The 19,179-nt window shown below is 42.6% G+C and overlaps 1 protein-coding gene across 1 annotated transcript in view; it reads right to left on the bottom strand.

Moving 5' to 3' along the window:
• The window catches only part of PTPN9 (protein tyrosine phosphatase non-receptor type 9), a 29,025-nt gene extending 16,561 nt beyond the window's left edge, over nt 1–12,464 (bottom strand). Inside the window, exons 1-2 of the mRNA XM_066592388.1 lie at nt 12,190–12,464; nt 5,617–5,760 (exon numbers count right to left, since the gene is read on the bottom strand). Coding sequence (XP_066448485.1) covers nt 5,617–5,760; nt 12,190–12,222 — 177 coding nt within the window. The 5' untranslated portion in view covers nt 12,223–12,464. The remainder of the gene's footprint in view (nt 1–5,616; nt 5,761–12,189) is intronic.
• Nucleotides 12,465–19,179: the final 6,715 nt, after the last annotated feature.

Here is a 19,179-nt window from a genome sequence, read left to right as displayed (position 1 = left end):
TGTGTGAACGAGCCCTAAAGTGTATGGGTAGCAGCTTTTATCTGATCCATCTGTAGGGGTATGATCGCTAAAAGTGCTTAGGGCAGCAGGAACTCTAAATGCGGCACTGCTTGTTCCACAAAAAAAAAAGAAAAACAGCCATTTTGACAGAAAAATGATAAGACTAAGAATGCAAATGGTGGCCCAAACTAATTTTTATACTCAGCGGTTTTTCCCACAAAGCCTCACATCTATATTTGCTTGATCTCACAAGAGCAACAGCGGAAAATATGATGTTTTGGGGCCCTATGCTCAATATATTTTGTTCAACACCCCAACCATATGACCATATCCCAGAGACATTCATACAGTAAATAATGATAACACTTCAAGATGAGCCCACATCACAAAAGGAAATAGCAGTAAAACCGCAAAACAAACTACTACTACTTATTATACCGCTAAATGAATACACTTACAGGTGTGGTTTCCAAAATGATCTTTTAGGGGGGGGCACTGTATTGGTACCTCTGAGGGGCTGCAAAGCCATACAGTTTCCAAAAAAACAATACAACAAAATCCACGCTCCAAATACTGTAGTCGTCCTTCTCCTACTGAGCCCTGCCATGTGCCCAAACAATTTATATAGGAAGATAGGGCATTGCATACCTTGGAGAACCTGCTCAACAATTTAAAGGAGCGTGTCTCCGGTGGTCCAAGCCATTCACAACAGATCAGGCATTGAAATGGCATATCTGTGAAATAATTGTGATTTTCACGCTCCACCATCTACAGCAGATTAACTTACGAAAAAATTCTGTGAGGTCAAAATGCTCACTACGCCATTGATAAATGCTTTGAGGGGTGTAGTTTTCAAGATGGAGTCACTTCTCTGGAATTTGTTGTATTATTTCACCTCGGCCTCTGCAGTTGTCAACCAATGCTGTATAAAGCATCAAATCTGCATGGAGCTCTTTCACTCTTGAGCCCCATGGTATGTCCAGATAAATGATTAGTGCCAGATGTAGGGTCTTTCTAAAACCAGTAAATACAGCATAATAATTAAAGGGCAGGGTTTTCACACAACACATTGGGCACTAAGATGGCATATCTGTTAAAAATTGCAATTTTCATTCTGCAACATCCACTGCATACAAATTTCTGGAAACTTCCCGCGAGATCAAAGTGCTCACCACACCCCTAGATCTTCTAAGCCCTGTCGTGTGCCTAAACGGCGCTTTACAACCACATATGGGTGGCCGTAATTGCATAACAAATTGTGGGGTATTTTATCTCCGACTACCCCTTGTGAAAATGAACAATTTTGGACTAAAACTGCATATTATTGGAAAATATGACAGAGCACATTGTATGTGATGGAAATGTAAGTGTATGTGACCCCGATAGGGTGTAGTAGGCACTTTGTAGGTGATGGCCGCCAGGACTGGGCACGTCCTTTTCAGGACGATCGCCCCACAGTTAGGCAGGGTATTCATAGTGCAGAGTGTAGGGATAGTTATTGCCCATAGAGCTCTCGCTTGGAGTGAAGAACACTGGTCTGAGAATGGACTATCTGGTATGGAACATGTATCTGTTCTAATGCACATTGGATATAAGAGGACAAAATATCTGCAATGAGTATTTATGTCATCAGCTTGCAAGTAATTGGCTGCTTCCTTTTATTTTGCTTATAATACTGTCACCTGTGGCATCTTTACATATACATGATGTATTTTTTATTATCGCTTAATAAGGCAATAGTTTTTAATGGAATCCTGTGATTGAGTCAAGTTGTACACAGGGGCTAGATGCTTATAAAAACTGCATAATCAGGGTAGTAAATATGGAGTTGTGCTTCTTTGTAAAGCCTTTCTGTGTTACATAAAAATATGGATTAAAATTGAAAATTTGCAAATGTTAAAATTTTACCTCCATTTACAGGAATTAAGGCAAATTTACTTACACGGTTTTGAATACAGTATTGGAGTGTAAAGCCTAGGGCCCACCAGTAACATTTATTCTGGGGGCCCACTGAACAGTTACATGCAAATATTACCTGTTTAAGATTTTGTACTCTACATATCTATATGCATTACAGTGCGCATACATCATTATGCGCCGTTCATGTGAGGAGTTGGTGGCCCAGTCCTGACTCAGGGCTCACCCGGAAATTCACCTGGCCTACAGGGAAACAGTCCGATCCTGCTTTGTAGTTTTTTTTTTCAAATGGGGTGATTTCTGTGGAGTTTTTTAATACATAGGCCTTTCAAAGCTACAAAGCCATAGCAGAACTGAACTGATGCCTAAAACAAAATTATGCTTAAAAAGTTTTAAAGTAGTTTTGCTAATTTTTAAACATCCTAAACAGTACTTTTTAAAAATATTGCCTACATAGAAGAGGACATATAGTAAACTATTTTTTTTACTAAATTGTTTGATATGATTTTCCATTTTAGAAGTAGATGATTTTTAATTTAGAGTACTGCTAATGTTTGCACATCCTCTGCAAACTTCAGATTTTTTTTAACAAGAAAACACAAAAACGTATATATACCAAAATAAAGTGCAATGTTGCATGTAAGAAACAAACAAAATCCTGAATCACTTGGGCAAGTACTGCAAGTACCACATAAAATGCCACTACAGATTTGAAAAAATATGGCTGCATGCTTTAGGCCAAAATTACCTGTATCTTAAGGGGTGTTTTCCAAGTTTAAACTGCTGATGTCCTATCCTGAGGATAAGTCATCAATAGCAGATGGTCAGAGGGTCCACCCCTCCCTGTTGATCAGCTACATTAGCCTAGAATGGTACTGCAGGCAGAGTTTTCATACATTTACTTATAATTGGTAAAAGTATTTTTTCCTAATCAAAACCAATTGGATAAAATTATATTACAAGGCCACTGATAACGACCAATCAAATATGGACTGGGTTAAATCAGTATAATCGTCTAGGTATTTGAGTGTTGGTTTGGCTTGATGCAGGGTAGTGGCACCTAATTAACTATATTCTGCTATTCCATGCATAAACTCATGCCCCTCAGAGTAGAGAAACATGGAGTAGCACCGACCTGGCCAAAGGCAGCCAAAAAGCATGCCAGCATGTGGCCACTGATGTTTTAACTTTTATTGTTAAAGGGGTTGTAATAGGATCTAAATTTTTCCCTATCCATATGGTAGGGGATAACTTTATGATTGGTGCGGCACCGATCCCAAGAATAAGGGTCCCAAAGGTCCCCCACATTAATTTTTAATAATGGAGCCGAAAAGTATGAGTTCTTGGCAATCTCTGGTGCTGTCACTAAAGTGAATGGAGCAGTGGGGCACATGGATGACCTCCGCTCCATTTATGCAGGGTCAGTCGGGACTTCTTGGAATCTGCCGGGATCCAGGTTCCAGCGGTCAGGCCCCCATTGATCATAAAGTTATTCCCTATCCTGTTATATTAAGTTGCTGCTTATTTTTGCAGGAAACTGCAAAGCTGGTTGTAATAGCGGTGTGGTTTTATGGCTCAGAAGGTGTCATAAACGCTGCAGTGATCCCACTAGATCACCACCAATTGCTGAGTGGAACTTGAACTCGCTATTGTTTTAACTGACAAGTCAAAGTTCCACCTGGGAAGTAGCAGTGATCCATATGCAGTTACAGTGATGACTACAGTGTATATAAGCACTCAAGCAGTTGTCTTCCAGCAAAATCATGCAACCCCTTAGTAATCAGTTTAAAAACTGCAGGGGAACATATTCCAACGAGGCTTTCACTTGCAATGTGGGCGTATCAGTGCTGTGCGTCTCTACTGTATGTCATTTGGGGAGACAGCAGATTCTAGGCCCAAACCTCACTGCAGTCCTAATATTCTAGGGGTGACATACTGCTTTTCTGCTCTTCCTGTATTATAACAGGACTATTTCAGTGGCAGTGGTAAGGCGAGATAGGCAAAACTAGCTATTTTTGCAATATATATTTTTTTGATGACGTGCATAGTCGGGTTAAATAATCTGCTAACTTTTTTCTCTGGGTCAATACGAACGCCGCAATACTACATATGTTATTTATTTGGTTTTTATACACAGTAAAGGGAGAAAGTTGGGATTTGGGCTTTTTTTTTTCTGTTTTTTAACTTTTTATTTTTGTTTGACTGGGGGGACTTGATTAGCACCTTCTTTTATCATTCTTCTAATACACTACTATATTTCAGTGTAGTAGTGGCCTATGAGGCTAAGCCTGATAGGCCACCGTAGCTGCCAGACTTGGAGGCTATATTCAAGCCTCTGGAAGCCATAGCAACCCATTGGGACCCCAATACAATTGCAACGGTCCGATGGGTGACAGAGGGAGCTCCCTCCCTATGTCAGCCTTTTACTTGTTCCAGTTGCAGCATGGCATGTAAAGGGTTAAACACTGGGTATCCTTTGTTTCATTGGTGCCAGGCTTCTAATGAAGGGCCGTCAAAAGACGGTGCTGTAGAATAAACCCCCTTAACAGCTGCCATCAAAAGACGTATGGGCGGTCTTTAAGGGGTTAGATGATTAAGTTTTCCATGGATCAGTGTCAGTGTAAATCCATATTAGAATTGGAAAATCAAATGATCTAAGCAATTCCAAATGAGACATGGTCATTGGTGCTAGGCTAGCCGGGGCCAGGATTTCAAAAACTGCCAACCTTGTAGGGTATTTCTGTGTAACATGTCAAAAGTATACTGAGAATAGTGTGATTAAGGAAAAATTCCAACGAAAGGGAATACTGTGGCTGTACACAGCTCTTTGACAAAAGGGGTCAGAGGTGGATGACAATCATTCTAATGAACAAGAGGTGCACAATCAAGCAAATTGCACCCAAATACATAGCTGATGCTCCAACTAATGTGTCCAAACACAAAAATATTATCACCCTTTATATAGATGGGGATATAACAGGGGACAATGGTTTTGATTGCCATTGCTGCCTAAGAGAAATAGAAAACCAAGACTTCAGTGGGTCGAAAGACAACAAAACTTGGTTCACCAAGCAGTGGGAAATATCACCTGGTCAGATCAATCCAGACTTGTGTTGTACTAGGATGATGAGAATTTGGCGCAAGCAGCGTAGTTCAATTCACTTTTCCTGTCAACTGTTCAGAATACATCAATAAAAGGTAAAGTCCCCAAGTGCAAGCACCGAGTCATGACTGACTCTTCAGGTGACGTCACATCGTGACATTTTCTTGGCAGACTGTTTTTGTGGTGTGGTTTGCCATTGCCTCCCCCAGTCAGCTTTTACTCATTTTTGCCGACCTCGGAAGGATGGAGAGCTGAGTCAACCTTGAGCCGGCTACCTGAACCACGCGGGAATTGAACTCACAACCTTCAGCGAGAGCTTAGGACTACATTTCGGCTGACTTAACACTTTTGCCCTCCATCTAATTGTGGCAACTGCATGAAGCTTTCCTGTCCATAAAATACCTCTGCAAGAATATTGGTCTAACACTTAGTGAAATCTATGCCACGACAACATGCTACAGTTTTGAAGGCCAAAGCAGGTTCAACATTCTACTAGACGGATGTCTCCAATAAAGTGGTCAGCCATTCAATGTATACATGAATGAATATACCTATATATGAATTGTGCAGAGGTTTCTGTTGAATTCATCCCTTACCCTGTACGAATGGAAAAGTTCAATTGCTCGGACAACATCAAATTTTCTTGCCATTAGAAACTTTACTGCAACATCCCAGGAGAGCGGGGGCACCGAGTGAAAGGAAGTCCAGGAATTCATCTCCTGCAAGAATCGCTGAGTTGCCTGGGAAGAAAAGCATGGGTAAGTAAAAATATCCCAGACTGGGAAGGCCAGGGAATGAGTACAGCACAAAACAAACAATGCTGGGAAATAGATGCATAAATAGTGTAAACGTGGGAAAAATAGCGCCTGTATGTTATTTACCCATTGGTAGGTTTCACATGAGTAGGCGTTTAATTGGCAATATGGGACATGTACAAAGACATGTTATCCAGATGTGCCATAATATAAGACGAGTGGTATGAGTATTAGGGTTAAAGATTAACAGACGACAGATGGCGCAGGTATGGAAGAGACAGTATTTGTCCATATTAAGAACGGGAGGGACAAAAACAATATTTACATGCAGTAATATTACTATAAACATGCCAACATATATCAACCAGACATGAATATCTAACATACAGTAGGATAAATGATCAAAAGTTGCAGGATTTTTCAGTAACTTAACTGCTAAAGCAACAAAGTCAAGGCCAGGGGCTGGCTGGCTGGCACATTTTAGCCTGGGGGGCAATCACACAGCACTGGCCCATGAGTAGCGGCCCATCCAGATATGTTCACACAGTGGAATCTGATGCAGAAATGTCTATGCGATTTCTGCCACTGATACCACAGAAACATGCACAGTTTAAGGGTGAATGCCCACGGACGGATTTGCATCGCGTTTCCTACGGCAGAAATGTGTGTGTGAATTCCGCAGTGGCGAGGTTCCATTGAAGCTAATAGCTTTCTGCCTGCCAATGCACACATGTGGATTTCTACCGCGGATTTCCGCAAACGTGAAAGAATCGCTCCATGTTCTATTTTACAGCCGCAGGAGGTCTCCATTGATATCAATGGAAGCGAAACCAAGGAAATCTGCGATCACTCGCTAGCACTATTTTGTTTTGATTCGCAGTACTCCCGCAGCGTAAATTCGGATCGCTCGTGGGCATGAGCACTAAGAGGTGGAATCTGCATGGAAAATTCCAAATCAGATTCTGCCACGTGAACATACCCAAAGGCCACTTTCACATGTGCCAGAAATTCTAGTGGTGGAATCGCTGCGAAAATTCTGCAGTACTTAACGTACAAGCCATGTGGAGGGGATCTTAAAAAACTTACATGATGCAGAAGATTTCTGCAACAAATCCACAGCATGTCTATTTATGGTGCGGAATTACGCTGTGAAATTCAACCCTTGTACGGCTGAAGACCATTAAGGGACTGAGGACTCATGGAATCTGAGTGGAGAATGGTGTTAAAGCCATTTTGGCTCATTAGGTATGGGCTAAGGGGGATTTTAACTATGTTTTTTGAGTTCACTGCCGGGTCAGCTGTGAGCAAGCTAGAAAATGCTGGAAGTTACTGGGTGTAGATTTGGAAGCCCTGGTGATGAATGATGATTGGTCTAATGGAAATGGCGGGAAGAAGCCTGGAAGAGCTGCTAGTGAGCTTGGAGCCTAGCAACAGAATCTGATTGGTGGGAGCTGGTGGTGGGAGGAGAGAGAGAGTTAATAAAAGAAGGTGCTGAAAGTACGGGGGCTTCAGTTCTTATACAGCATCGCAAGTTTTGTCCCTCCCGCCCTTTTGTTATGATCTGAACTGTTGAGGCATGTTTAAATGGAGGAATGCCGCTCACCTCCTGCGGGTGGGTATAAAGATGGTTATTGGTGTAGACTTGAGTGGTTAGGACTGAGTCTACCGGTTATATATATGGTTATGATTTTGTTGTTAAGGTTATGGTAACCCAGTTTAAAAATGAATGCCGCGGCATTGAAATTCCACTCCAGTGTCTATTTTATTTCAGGTATATGTTAAGTAATGTTATAGAGCATGAGATTCCATATAATACAAGGGTTAAATCCCACCGCTTCAAATACTGCAGCCAAATCCGCACCATTTCGCTACAGATTTGACCACTGTGGTTTTCCAGCATAATTACTGCAGGTTTTTTTATTGCGGAATGCCTGCAGCAATTACCCTGTGTGTGAAGGCAGGCTAAGGCTAGAAACACAAGCTGCGGCTCGCCACACCCATCTGAACCATGGCCACATAAATTACTGGAAAAATGTGGTCATTGGATGCAGTGGGTGGATGCAATCTGGCTGTTTGTGGCCAGCCACACCATGTCCATACATTTTTCACTTGTTTAATATAAATCCAGAACCAAGCTCATAACATGAATACAGCGCCAGAACCAGGAACTATATTTCTTTCTGTATAGCCAGTTCCAAACAAGCATTCCAGCTTGATTGTGGGTCTACAGATATATAATGTACTGGAATACCAGCCCTAAAGTAACAGTTATTACAATGTAGTTACCTCCAGTGATCACAGGTGATATTGTGTCTCTATTGAGTTGTCCATGTTCCATTTTCTTCTCTCTGGGTCCAGACCACCACTGAGAATTCTTCCAGCCACGACTCGCTTTTGTACACTCTTTCCATTCTGCTTCCCTAACCCCTAATTAATTCCTCAGCGTCTCCTTATAGTGCCAGTACTCCGGTTGTGGTTCCACTATGTAATATTGGGTCCACAGCAGAGGCACTAAGTAATTGCTCTCTCTAGCATAGCTCGCTCCTCATCCTCTCGGCCCCAACATTCAATGTACTGTGAGTTACAGAGCAAGAGGAGGAGCGAGGCTATACTAGAGCGTACATGTAGCGTCGGATATCAGGTCCTGTGAGTTTGTTCAGAAGGTATTGTAAATTCTGCAAGCGAACAGTCTTTTAGGAACGGGGTCCGGGCAGCCCCCTGGCCCAGCCCGTCCCCTTTTAAGACTGTGGGGGAAATTTGTTACCATCTTAAATTTAGACAGTATAGAATTGGATGAATATAGTATGGTATATGTACCCAATTTATCACAGTTGCACCCTGTGCTAGACATGCTGGACGTATTTCTGTTCCTTACGCCACCTCTTGGATGACATATTTTGGCGCAAAATATTGCCATAAACTAATTGCGAATGAAATTCATAAATCTGTCATATTTTAAGACTTCTGTTAGCAATGCCCTTGTATGATGAGTTGTAAAAAGTATCTAAATCACTTAATAAATCTGGTGCATGACATGTATGCCAGAATTCTGGCCCCTTTGCTTAGTAAATCTCCACCCAATGAGGCTCATATATAATAAGAAGTGCAGACACACCTGAAAATGTGGGCCATAAAAACAGCTCTAAATTTTGTAATCTTTTCAATAATTGCTAAAAGGGGGTTTCCGCTCTTATAAATTAGGTAATCAGTAGCTGATCGGTGAGGGGACCGCTCTGGCCCACTGCACAATGTACCCAGCTATCTGCTGGCCCAGCAAACTGCTGATTGACCAGTGACCTGGGCGATAGGCCATCACTTTTTAAGACCTGGGAAACACCTCCACTGCTAGCCTGCACTAGTTTTCATACAATAGGCCTAATAGTAGGGGAATTTCACCCATTTTGTACAGTGGAATAGTAAATGTACCATTGCATTGTACAAAATGGGTGAAATTTGTAGAATCAGACAAAACAATTCACTCATTTCTTTTCTGGTTCAACATTGCAGGATGAGAGGCTGAACTGGATGTACATGTGTCTTTTCTTGGCCTAAGGCCCAATGTTCACGAGCGGGTTTGATTTGCGGAATTCGCATGGAGCACCCTCGTGTAAGATTCACAAATCAAGCCACTCATAGGAAAACATGGGCGTCTGCAAATGAAATAAAGCATGCGGATTTGATTTGTGGACCTTGTGGTCCGGAAAACAAATTGCAGCATTCTCCATTTCAGTGAGGATCCCATTACGGACGGCTTCCATTGAAGTCAATGGAAGCTGTCCTATCCGCATTTCAATTCAATTGCGGACGGGCTGCGGATTCCACGGGAAAGCTGGAGTTTAAAAAAAAACTAAAAAAACTCCACTGCCCATGTGCAGCAGCACTCCAGCAGGCGTTTCCGGACACATCTGCAGTGAAGAAAATGAAGACCTGGACGGGTGAGCAGAAGACGGGCAGTGTCCTCAGATGCGGGCCGGGTCGGATTACGCTGTGGGCTCCCGCATGTGGAATCTGATCCGCCCGTGGACATGAGGCCTTACATTCTGTTATGTCATGTTACCACTTACAACATGCAGGCAATTAAAGGGAACCGGTCACATCCCTACAGCTCCATAAACTACCGTAAGTTATGTTGCTGTTAGGGGACGTGACATGGAGCCGGGTGGTATATTTTTTTTTATACTCACCTGCTTCCGCGATCTAGTGCTATCTCCCTCTGAAGTCAATGTGCGGCACGAAAATCTGACTCTTCAGAGTCTCCATGCGCACACTCTCCTATACAAGTCTATGAGAGAGCACGGGACTCTGAAAACAGTCAGACTTTTGTGCTGCACACCTACTGGATTGCGGCTATATAAAAGATACATCACCTCGCCCCCATCACGTCCCCAACAGCACCATAACCTAGTTTATAGTGCTGTAGGCACATGGCAGGTTCCCTTTAAGAACCTAATTTTATTTACTATTCTGCAACACTGCACACAGATTCACATCAGTCACTTACCCCTTCTACAAACACTCCTAACTTAGACCGGGCTCACACGGCCATAAGCGTAGAACGTTGTGAAACCACTAGTGACCCATCCTATCGCAGCGAAATTGTACTGCGCATGACAGCCTATCTCACACACAGCGCGCAGTCCACCCGTTTGTGTATATATTTCCTGTGCTGCCGAAACGCAATTATATATATATATATATTATATATATATATATATATATATATATATATATATATATATATATATATATATATATATATATATATATATATATATACACACACACACACACACACACACACACACCCAGAGAGAACAATAGGCTCCCTCATGCATATATATACGCGCCCAGAGAGAACAATAGGCTCCCTCGTGCGTATATACGCGGCAAAAGAGAGCAAGATGCATTATTTTTTGCGCTTGTATATTATGCAATTTTGACTTACAAATCGGATCGGCACTGTGTAAGGCAATGTAATTGATTGCCTGCAAATTACTGCGTAATACACAGTAATCATGCGCTCGTGTGCGCCCGGCCTTAGGGACAGTTTCGTTGGATGAATGTTTACAGAGTTTGGGAAGCACAGGGAGAACATACAACCTCCATGCAGATATGACCGTAGATCAGGTTCCGATTCCTAACCCCTGTGCCAACTATTGGGCTGTCCATAACTAGTGGTTATTTTAATTTAGTAAAGTAATTCTCTCTGTGATTTGGAAAAAGCCCAGCCTATATCTGAAATAGGAGAATAATAGAACTTTTCTATATTCTTACCTTTCACAACCGTTTAGCCTCCAGTTGCTGTTCCCTGCATTTAGAATCCTGCACAAGGACGGCTTGTCTAAAGTGATGTGATTTTACACCAATGGCAACTAGATTTTTAATGCCAGCAGATACCAAGTGACTGACAGTTTAACAAAAATGCAGTAATGCAACTGGCGGATTTATGCGGTCGTTGGGTCCAGGATGGCAACTACACAGCATAGGAGATTCCCAAAAGGCCTTTAGGCTAGTTGCACACGGCTGAGCGAGATATCACACTCAGGAATGTGCAATGTACTCGCAGATGTACTCGAAAAACACTTCAGTACAGTTACAATCCTCCGTCGCGGCTTTCAGCTGTTTCGATGGGAAACCTCGCATTGCACTCATGTGCGATGTGATTTCCGGTCCCATTGAAAACAACGGGCGAGGCGTCCCGAAGAAACACTCCAAAGATAGGACATGCCGAGATAGTACATGGCGAAAATAAAATAAAAAAAAACAAAAAAAATCAAACAAAAAAAAACAATCGTATATATCAACCTATTCAAAAGAATGGGGTTCATATTCGTGCGTCTGACAATGGACAAATCTTGCGTGATTTTCTCAGCCCCATGAAAGCGGCTTTAGGCTAGGGATGCACCAGCAATCTTTTCTGTACAATATAATCAAAACCTTAAAGTGCAATTTTCCCTTAACTCTATAGAGGGGGAAAAAGTAGCTACTAGTAGCAAAAAATTCTCAGAAATCCCAGCATGTTGCAATTGCAAAAAAGAAAACCACCAGCGACTCGCGTGCCTGGAGTGATTTTGAAGAGGTTTTCAAGCGACTCTATGGATGGTGATATTGTTTTTTGTGGCCAGATGGAATCCGTGACTTCCAGCTCAGTTCACTGGTAGCACGTAGAGCGACGTCTTCCCCCGGACGCTGCTGGATTATTGCGCTGCTCCACATCTGCACATGACAGAACGGTTTGCTAGAACCATTGCAGGGAAGACTGTTCTGCAGATGAAGCGTACCCTTCTACTGTCAGCCCCCCAAGTATTTTATGGGGTCTTACACAATTGCCATTTTTAACACAACTATACAATTAAACATCAAATTCAGCGCCGCTATGGCTACATTGTATAAAATCCACACGCTGCACATTACCTGTTCCTCCTCTTGTGTTAGTGCTTGTGCCATGCCTTCAGTTCCTCCGCAGCAGCTGCTACTACTAAAGGCTGGGGCTCCTGGAGGCCTACAGAAGACCGGGGCCTCTCTTACTAGCTTTACACTGAAGGCGAATGGAGGAAGCAGAGGATATATGGGCGAGCTATGGCCGCCACTCTACTTGAGAAACGGATACAGGCAGCTCACGCAAAAGATTTAATATGAACGGGGCATTTTCCTTGTAGGAGTGAAGGGAAAAGGAAGCAGTCATAAAAAACAGTGAGGGATCCAGAACAAATCCACAAGCACCCTCTAGTGGCAGCCATTAACTCTGCAAGACAAGGAAAGGTTCTGCGCTTAACCCCGTCATCACCGCCATTTCTAAACCAAATAGCCTCTCCATGTGTGTCTCTTTAATGCTCTAGTGCCACAGCAAATAGCATCTCTCTTGGAATCAAACGTATTGGTCTATGGGAAGATAACCGTAACGTTTTACATGTTACGTGTAACACATATGTAGCAAAAATGAGTGTTGGTATGCCAAGTACCATAACTTCAACATGTGCATAACATATACAATGTATTGTTGTCCTTCTCTGTGATTGATTTTACTCATTTATATACAGTTGGTCCAAAAAGTCTTTAGACCCTTTCACTTTTTTTTACAATTTGTTATGTTGTGGCCTTGCGCACCTTTCCCCTCATCATTCTGCACTGAATACCCATGATAAATTGAAAACAGAATGTTAGAAATCTTTCGTAAATTTCTTAAAAATGAAAAACTAATGGCGCACTCCCAGCCAACTGTATCTACTGACATTCAGGGCTCTTCTGCTGAATCTGTTGCACCATCAACACCTCCTGCAGCTAGCCCGACTGTTATGGATGTCATCAAAGCAATAGCTGAGTGATGCTCTGTACTTATGTATAAGATTGGCGCTTTACAGTCGAACTTCATATACCTCCCTCCTCCCCGCTGCTGGGCCCTCTGATGATAAGTCACGGGTGGAGAAATTACACTATTTTTATAGGTGGGGGGTGAGGGGGTTGTTTTTTTCTTTTCTTTTTCTTGCATTGTTAGCTTAGGTTGTCTGGATCAGTGTTCCCCAACTCCAGTCCTCAGGGACCGCCAACAGGTCATGTTTTCTGGATTTCCTCAGTGTTGCACAGGTGATGTAATTATTACCGGAGCCTCAGACATTGCCACAGCTGTTCTTGCCATAGGATATCCTGAAAACATGACCTGTTGGTGGTCCCTGAGGACTGGAGTTGGGGACCGCTGGTCTGGATTAACTGCTGTGTATATGGTTTGTGATTGGGTCATTGTCCTATTTCAGTGACTTCCTTCGATGAGCCTATGCATAGTTTTTACTTGTAGTGAGGTTCTTCTGGAAAAATTGTCTATTCTATTGATGATCATTAGTAACACTGTTTAATATATATTTACCCACTATGACTTTTAGTATTTCCATGGTACGAATCTGCTTCCCCCTCCTTCCCTCTTTTTGTTTTTTCAAACTTTCTTCTCTACTGCTCTCTTGGTAATGGGCCTAGCACCCCCATTGTTATAAAGGTTATGGTATTTAGGCCTGTCCTGTGTTGGGGTAGATAGGTAGGGTGCGAAGGGTTGTTAATTCTTTGTCAAATTATTTCAGTATTTGTGCTTTACCCTCAGTGCAACTACTTCTCTGGTGTTATATGAGTCACTTACTTTGCTCAAAGTTTTCTCTGTGGTGATAGCTGATATCAAACTCAATCTGGTCTCATGGAATATCAGAGGCCTGAACTCTAAATTTAAAAGAGCTTTTCTTAAAACTTATCCTCCTTATGTATTGCTGTTTCAGGAGACACACCTGCTGTGCGGTTAAAGTATTGGCTCTCAAACAAGCTTTTGTTAGCTCCACTTATCACCACTTATTCTAACTGTGTCAGAAGGGTCACACTATCCTGATAGCCAAGTTGGCCAAGTTTACCTTTTAAGCAAATCTATATCGATTCTGGTACCTTTTATGGCCATCTCCTTACATTAGTCAATATTTATTTGACACCCCCAATGGAACTTTGGGTCCTTAGACTCCTTAATGATGTGATGGCCTGGGTGATCATACTTGAACAGGCTCCGGTAATACTTATCGGCTATTTTAATCTTGTCCTGGAACTGGTATTTGATTGTTTCATTAGAGCAACCCCTACAGTATCCCATTTGACCGTTTGGGCCGCTTCTTATCTGTTGCAAAAGCTGTGTCATTTAAAGCACCCGCATGACGCCGCTTATTGCGGTCATTCATTATCGTATGGTACTGTCACATTGTGCTCCTGGGACATATAGTTCTAGGGGTTTCCAGGTGCACACTTCATCTGGTGTAGGATGATTGAGCTGGCTGGGTATATATTGCTCCAGCCAGCAAATCACCACCAGTCTTTTGCACATAAATACCAGCCACTCTTACAAGAGGGTGCTGATCATTTATCCATTTACCTTTTATAACTGTGGTGTTTGGAGTCATGCATGTTCTGTTTAAGTTGCATGCATGAGGTTCTGGGTGGGATGCCCTGGTGTGTGTTTGTTGATTGAACAATGATGTGTTCAGTGTCTTTTTACATATATTCAGACATTAGGTGTGAACAATGTCCTATTTAATGTTTGTCTGTGGGTGTGGCAGACACCAGTAGTATAAATTACTATTAGTTAATACACCAAAAAGAAACTTCTCTACTCCCAGCACCACATATTTGATCAAGGTGATAAAAATGGCCATCTGCTGTCCTATTTAGCCAGAGAGGACACCACATTGCCCCTCAATTGTAGCTATTCGGGGCGGGATGGCACTATGGTAGATGACCCTCTATTGAATGATCAGACATATACCACCAAGCTTGTTTGCTTAGATGGGCAATTGGAAGCCTGCAATAGTAATATTCGTTTTTCGACCCTGTCCCAGAATAATGTGGCCTATTTAGGTGAAGCGTTGAGTGAAGATGGAATAGTAGACGCCATTGCGTCTTTTCCCAATACAGAGTCCCCAGGTACTAATGGGTTCCCTATTGAATGTATACAAAGAATGCAAAATTCTTACTCCCAAGGCTTCTGACGCTCTAGAATTCTATCTAGCAGAGTGGTACTTTGCCGGTTATTATGTGTGAGGCTCTGGTTGTTCCAAACCAGGGAAGGTCACCACGGACTGTGGCTCTTACCGCCCCATTTCCCTAATCAATACTGATATGAAGATTGTAGCAAAAATCTTGGCAATTCATATTTATGTAGCTTTTAAAGAAATTATACATGCTGATCAATCTGGCTTTATGCAGGGCAAAAACCTTAGACGCCTCTTAATGTTGCATGTGAACACTAACTGTGGAAACACTCTGAGTGCTGTATTCATTGACCAGGTTAAAGCCTTTCACTCGGTAGAACGGAAATATTTGTGGGCGGTGATGGCACGGTTCAGGTTTGGGCTAATTTGCACCAAATGGGTGCAAATCCTGTATAATTTCCCGGTAGCTAGCAGGTAACCCTGCCCAATATTCCACTCACGTACTTAGGTTGCCGTCTTCTGCCGTTTGCACTCACAATAGAGCCGCGCGTGATTCAGGTGCGCACACCCTCGAAAATAGTGGGATTTAAATTGAATAACTATGAAGAAAGCATTGCAGTTTATGCTGATGACGCTCTTCGCTTTTTGCAATATCTGGAGTCCTCTTTGGTTTCTGCACTGTCTGACATATTTGGGTATACGAGTAACCAAGCAGATATCTGACATTAATTTTGCTCCCCTCTTGGATTGAGCCACCGTATTGGCTGCTCACTGGGTCTCCCTCCATTTACTTTGGTAAGAGGGATTAATTTATTAAAAATGAAATTACTGTCTAAATTCCTATGTCTTTCCCAATTCTATGATTTGGGTTCCTAAAATGCATTTTGTGGCCTTCATAAACTAGCACTTTGCATTTTATGGGGAGGTTTCCTTCCTAGAACATAAATATAGACCCTCTCTTCTGGTGCACTGGCCTTCCCCCACTTCTGCTCTTATTCAGCCAGCCAACTGCTGTATGCTGGCTGGTGGTAACCTTGATGGATTACAACCGGGTAATCAGATTAGAATGCTGGATGGTTGGCCAGGATCAGAGCCTGAGGGGGCTATTGTCGAGAGGCCCTACTTCTTCTATGATTGCTCAGCCTGCTCCTATGATGCTGACTTTTAATGTGTTGTCTACTGCCCTCAGAGGAGGAGGCCAAGCGTTCTCTAAATCCCCCTCACCCCCCCCCCCCCCCCCCATATTCAATCCACACTTGCCCCAACTGCAGTGTTTTACTGAATCGACATTTTGGAAGCGCCATGGTGTTACCACTCTCTTAAACATTGTGATCGAGGGTACCTTTTATATGTTTTTGCAGCTGCAGTTAAACAATAACATACGGGCCAATTCGTATTTCAGATAGTATCAGCTGTGCCATTCTGTCAGGACCCAGTTCCGTGGTCTGACCATCCCGCTCTCTCTCTTGGAGGGTCTGACCCAAATGTGTGGTATATTGTAGGATTATTGGAGAGATATACTCATCTGGGGCTCCCTGAATTATGTATCCTAAATCCTGCCTATTTGAATTGATATAGCGGTGGATGTGGCTACCTGTCCTTTTTATAAGCTTTTGTTTTTTTATGCAGCAAAAAAAAAAAAAAAAAAAAAAAGGTAATGTTGCTAAATTAGAAACATCCCTAGTGACCCACTAGAGCAGGTGGTCAACAGTCAGGTGTCCCTCTATAAATTTAGCTCAGGGTTTCCCTGATAAATTTGATAAAGTATAAGGACGTTGGACAAATTGTCCAGCAACAGTAGAGGAAATACCTGCTTAGTTGATTAGTCTGACCTAATGTACAAGAGAATCCACTTTGTAGATCCTTCACCTTTCTAACCTTCTTAGTCGCGCTAAATAATTTTTTCCACGTTTCCCCCTCCTTCTCTAGTTGGTAGTTTTCCTTACCCTTGGTTTCATAGGTTTTTAAAGTACAAAGATTTCTAACATTGTTATCTATTATTATTATTATTATTATTAAGTGCAGAATGTTGGGGGGGGGGTGGAAGGGGAAGGGGAGGGCGGGAGTTGAAATTTTTTATTTAAATTTGCAGCACTATACATTAATTTGTGTTTGTTTCATTACCCTCCCGATTGAACTTTTGCAGTGAGAGAGACATTTAATATCGGCTACATGTTCTGTGAAATCCTCTTACTATCCTGATATTAAAACTAGCCACAGGCTATAGGTCGATAACTGGGCTGTGTTGGATATACAACATGCTGTAAGTATTCAAACCATTGTTACATTTTTTGCATAGGAATGTTTTATAGAAAATGAGAGAATCATTGAGGAACAAGTGTCTAGCCCACAACTAGTTAAACGGAGTCTGCCAGCTCGGCTGCCCAAACTGCAGGCCACATATTGTAGAGGAGGATGAGCTGAGCAGAGAGATATATAGTTTTATGGTGAAAGTCAGTAGAACATCCATTTTATTCACTTAAATCTCTGGGCGTAGAGGTCATAAGCAGCGATAAAAATACAAGTTAGGCCCCCACACACTAGCGTATTTTGGGCTATGTACTCTCCATGTCATTCTATAGACAGTCCCATTGTTTGCCTATGAGGACATGCACATTGGCTTATATGGGAAAAAAAACCTGCCAATGTCTGCATATTAAAAAAAAAACAAAAAACTGCCAATGTCCTATTTTCTCACGTCCCTCGGAATGCATCACCCATTGTTTTCAACAAGATGCGCGATGTGATGTTTCCCATTGAAATTAATGGGAAACACTTGCTAATCTTCCACCGCGTGTGAAATAGGTGCCAGAGGATCACAATTTCTCAGAGGTGATGTGAGGCATTTTTGCATGAAACACGCCCCGTGGGAAAACCGCACATTGACAAGCGTGGGCCCAATATCACACTCGCCAGTGTAAATGCAGGTTTAAATCAGACAGCGCAGAGACTTGCCTCCGTGTGATGTCCAACGTAAGTTGCACTTGAGTCTCTCAGGCACAACTTGAACACATGGCACCTACAGAACCTCTCTCCCACAAAACTACATATCAGTCTGTTCGGCTCCTGCTGCTCTATAATATGCCTGCAGTTTGGACATAGTCATCCAGCTGACAGGTTCTCTTTAATAAATGGATTTTAATTGTTTACAAAAACATTTCATTCATTCTCTACCAGTACCATCTTAAGTGTTAATAAGCCAGCATTGCATATATCCCATTACTGGCAATACTGTTATGTACATTGTGCAAGTTGCATTTGTGACTAGCTGAACAATGAAATCCACTTGATGGGCCTCTGCGTTTGAAAAGTTGTCCCATGTAAAAGGGTCTTACGTGGTTACAACTGTAAGGCTGGGTTAACACTGAGCGGATTTGCCACGGAGATTCTGCACCGGAATTTCGCCGCTGCAAATCTGCCTGCGGCTGCTAATCCTGCAATAAGCTAGCCATGTGGACAGAGTCGCCGGTCGCAGTATGTTCAGCTTTTTTTTTTCCTTCCCCTGCGGCCGCACTCTCCTCTATGGGAGCGCCGGCTGCAGCGAAAAAAGTGCGCGGCCAGGCCGCTTCAAAACCTGCGGCACTCCCAGTGCAAATCTTGCGTTTTTTCGCTGTGGCCAAACCGTGAGATTTCCACCCAGAATCCGCCCAGTGTGAACCCAGCCTTAGGCCTCATGTCCACGGGCAAAAGAAGAATTAAAATCTGCAGCGGATTTTAACTCTTCTCCTGCACGCGGATCCGCATCCCATAGGGATGCATTGACCACCTGCGGGTAGATAAATACCCGCGGATGGTCAATAAAAGTGATTTAAAAAAAAAAAAAAAAAAAAAAAGGAGCATGAAAAAATCTGGACCATGCTCCATTTTCGTGCGGGTCTCCCGCGGGGACGGCTCCCCGCGGGCTTCTATTGAAGCCTATGAAAGCCGTCCGGATCCGCGGGAGACAAAAATCGTA

This window comes from Eleutherodactylus coqui, chromosome 2, assembly GCF_035609145.1.
Source record: "Eleutherodactylus coqui strain aEleCoq1 chromosome 2, aEleCoq1.hap1, whole genome shotgun sequence".
Taxonomy (NCBI): Eukaryota; Metazoa; Chordata; class Amphibia; order Anura; family Eleutherodactylidae; genus Eleutherodactylus; species Eleutherodactylus coqui.
Note: the sequence above shows the minus strand (reverse complement) of the source record. Positions and strands in the feature narration are given on the sequence as shown.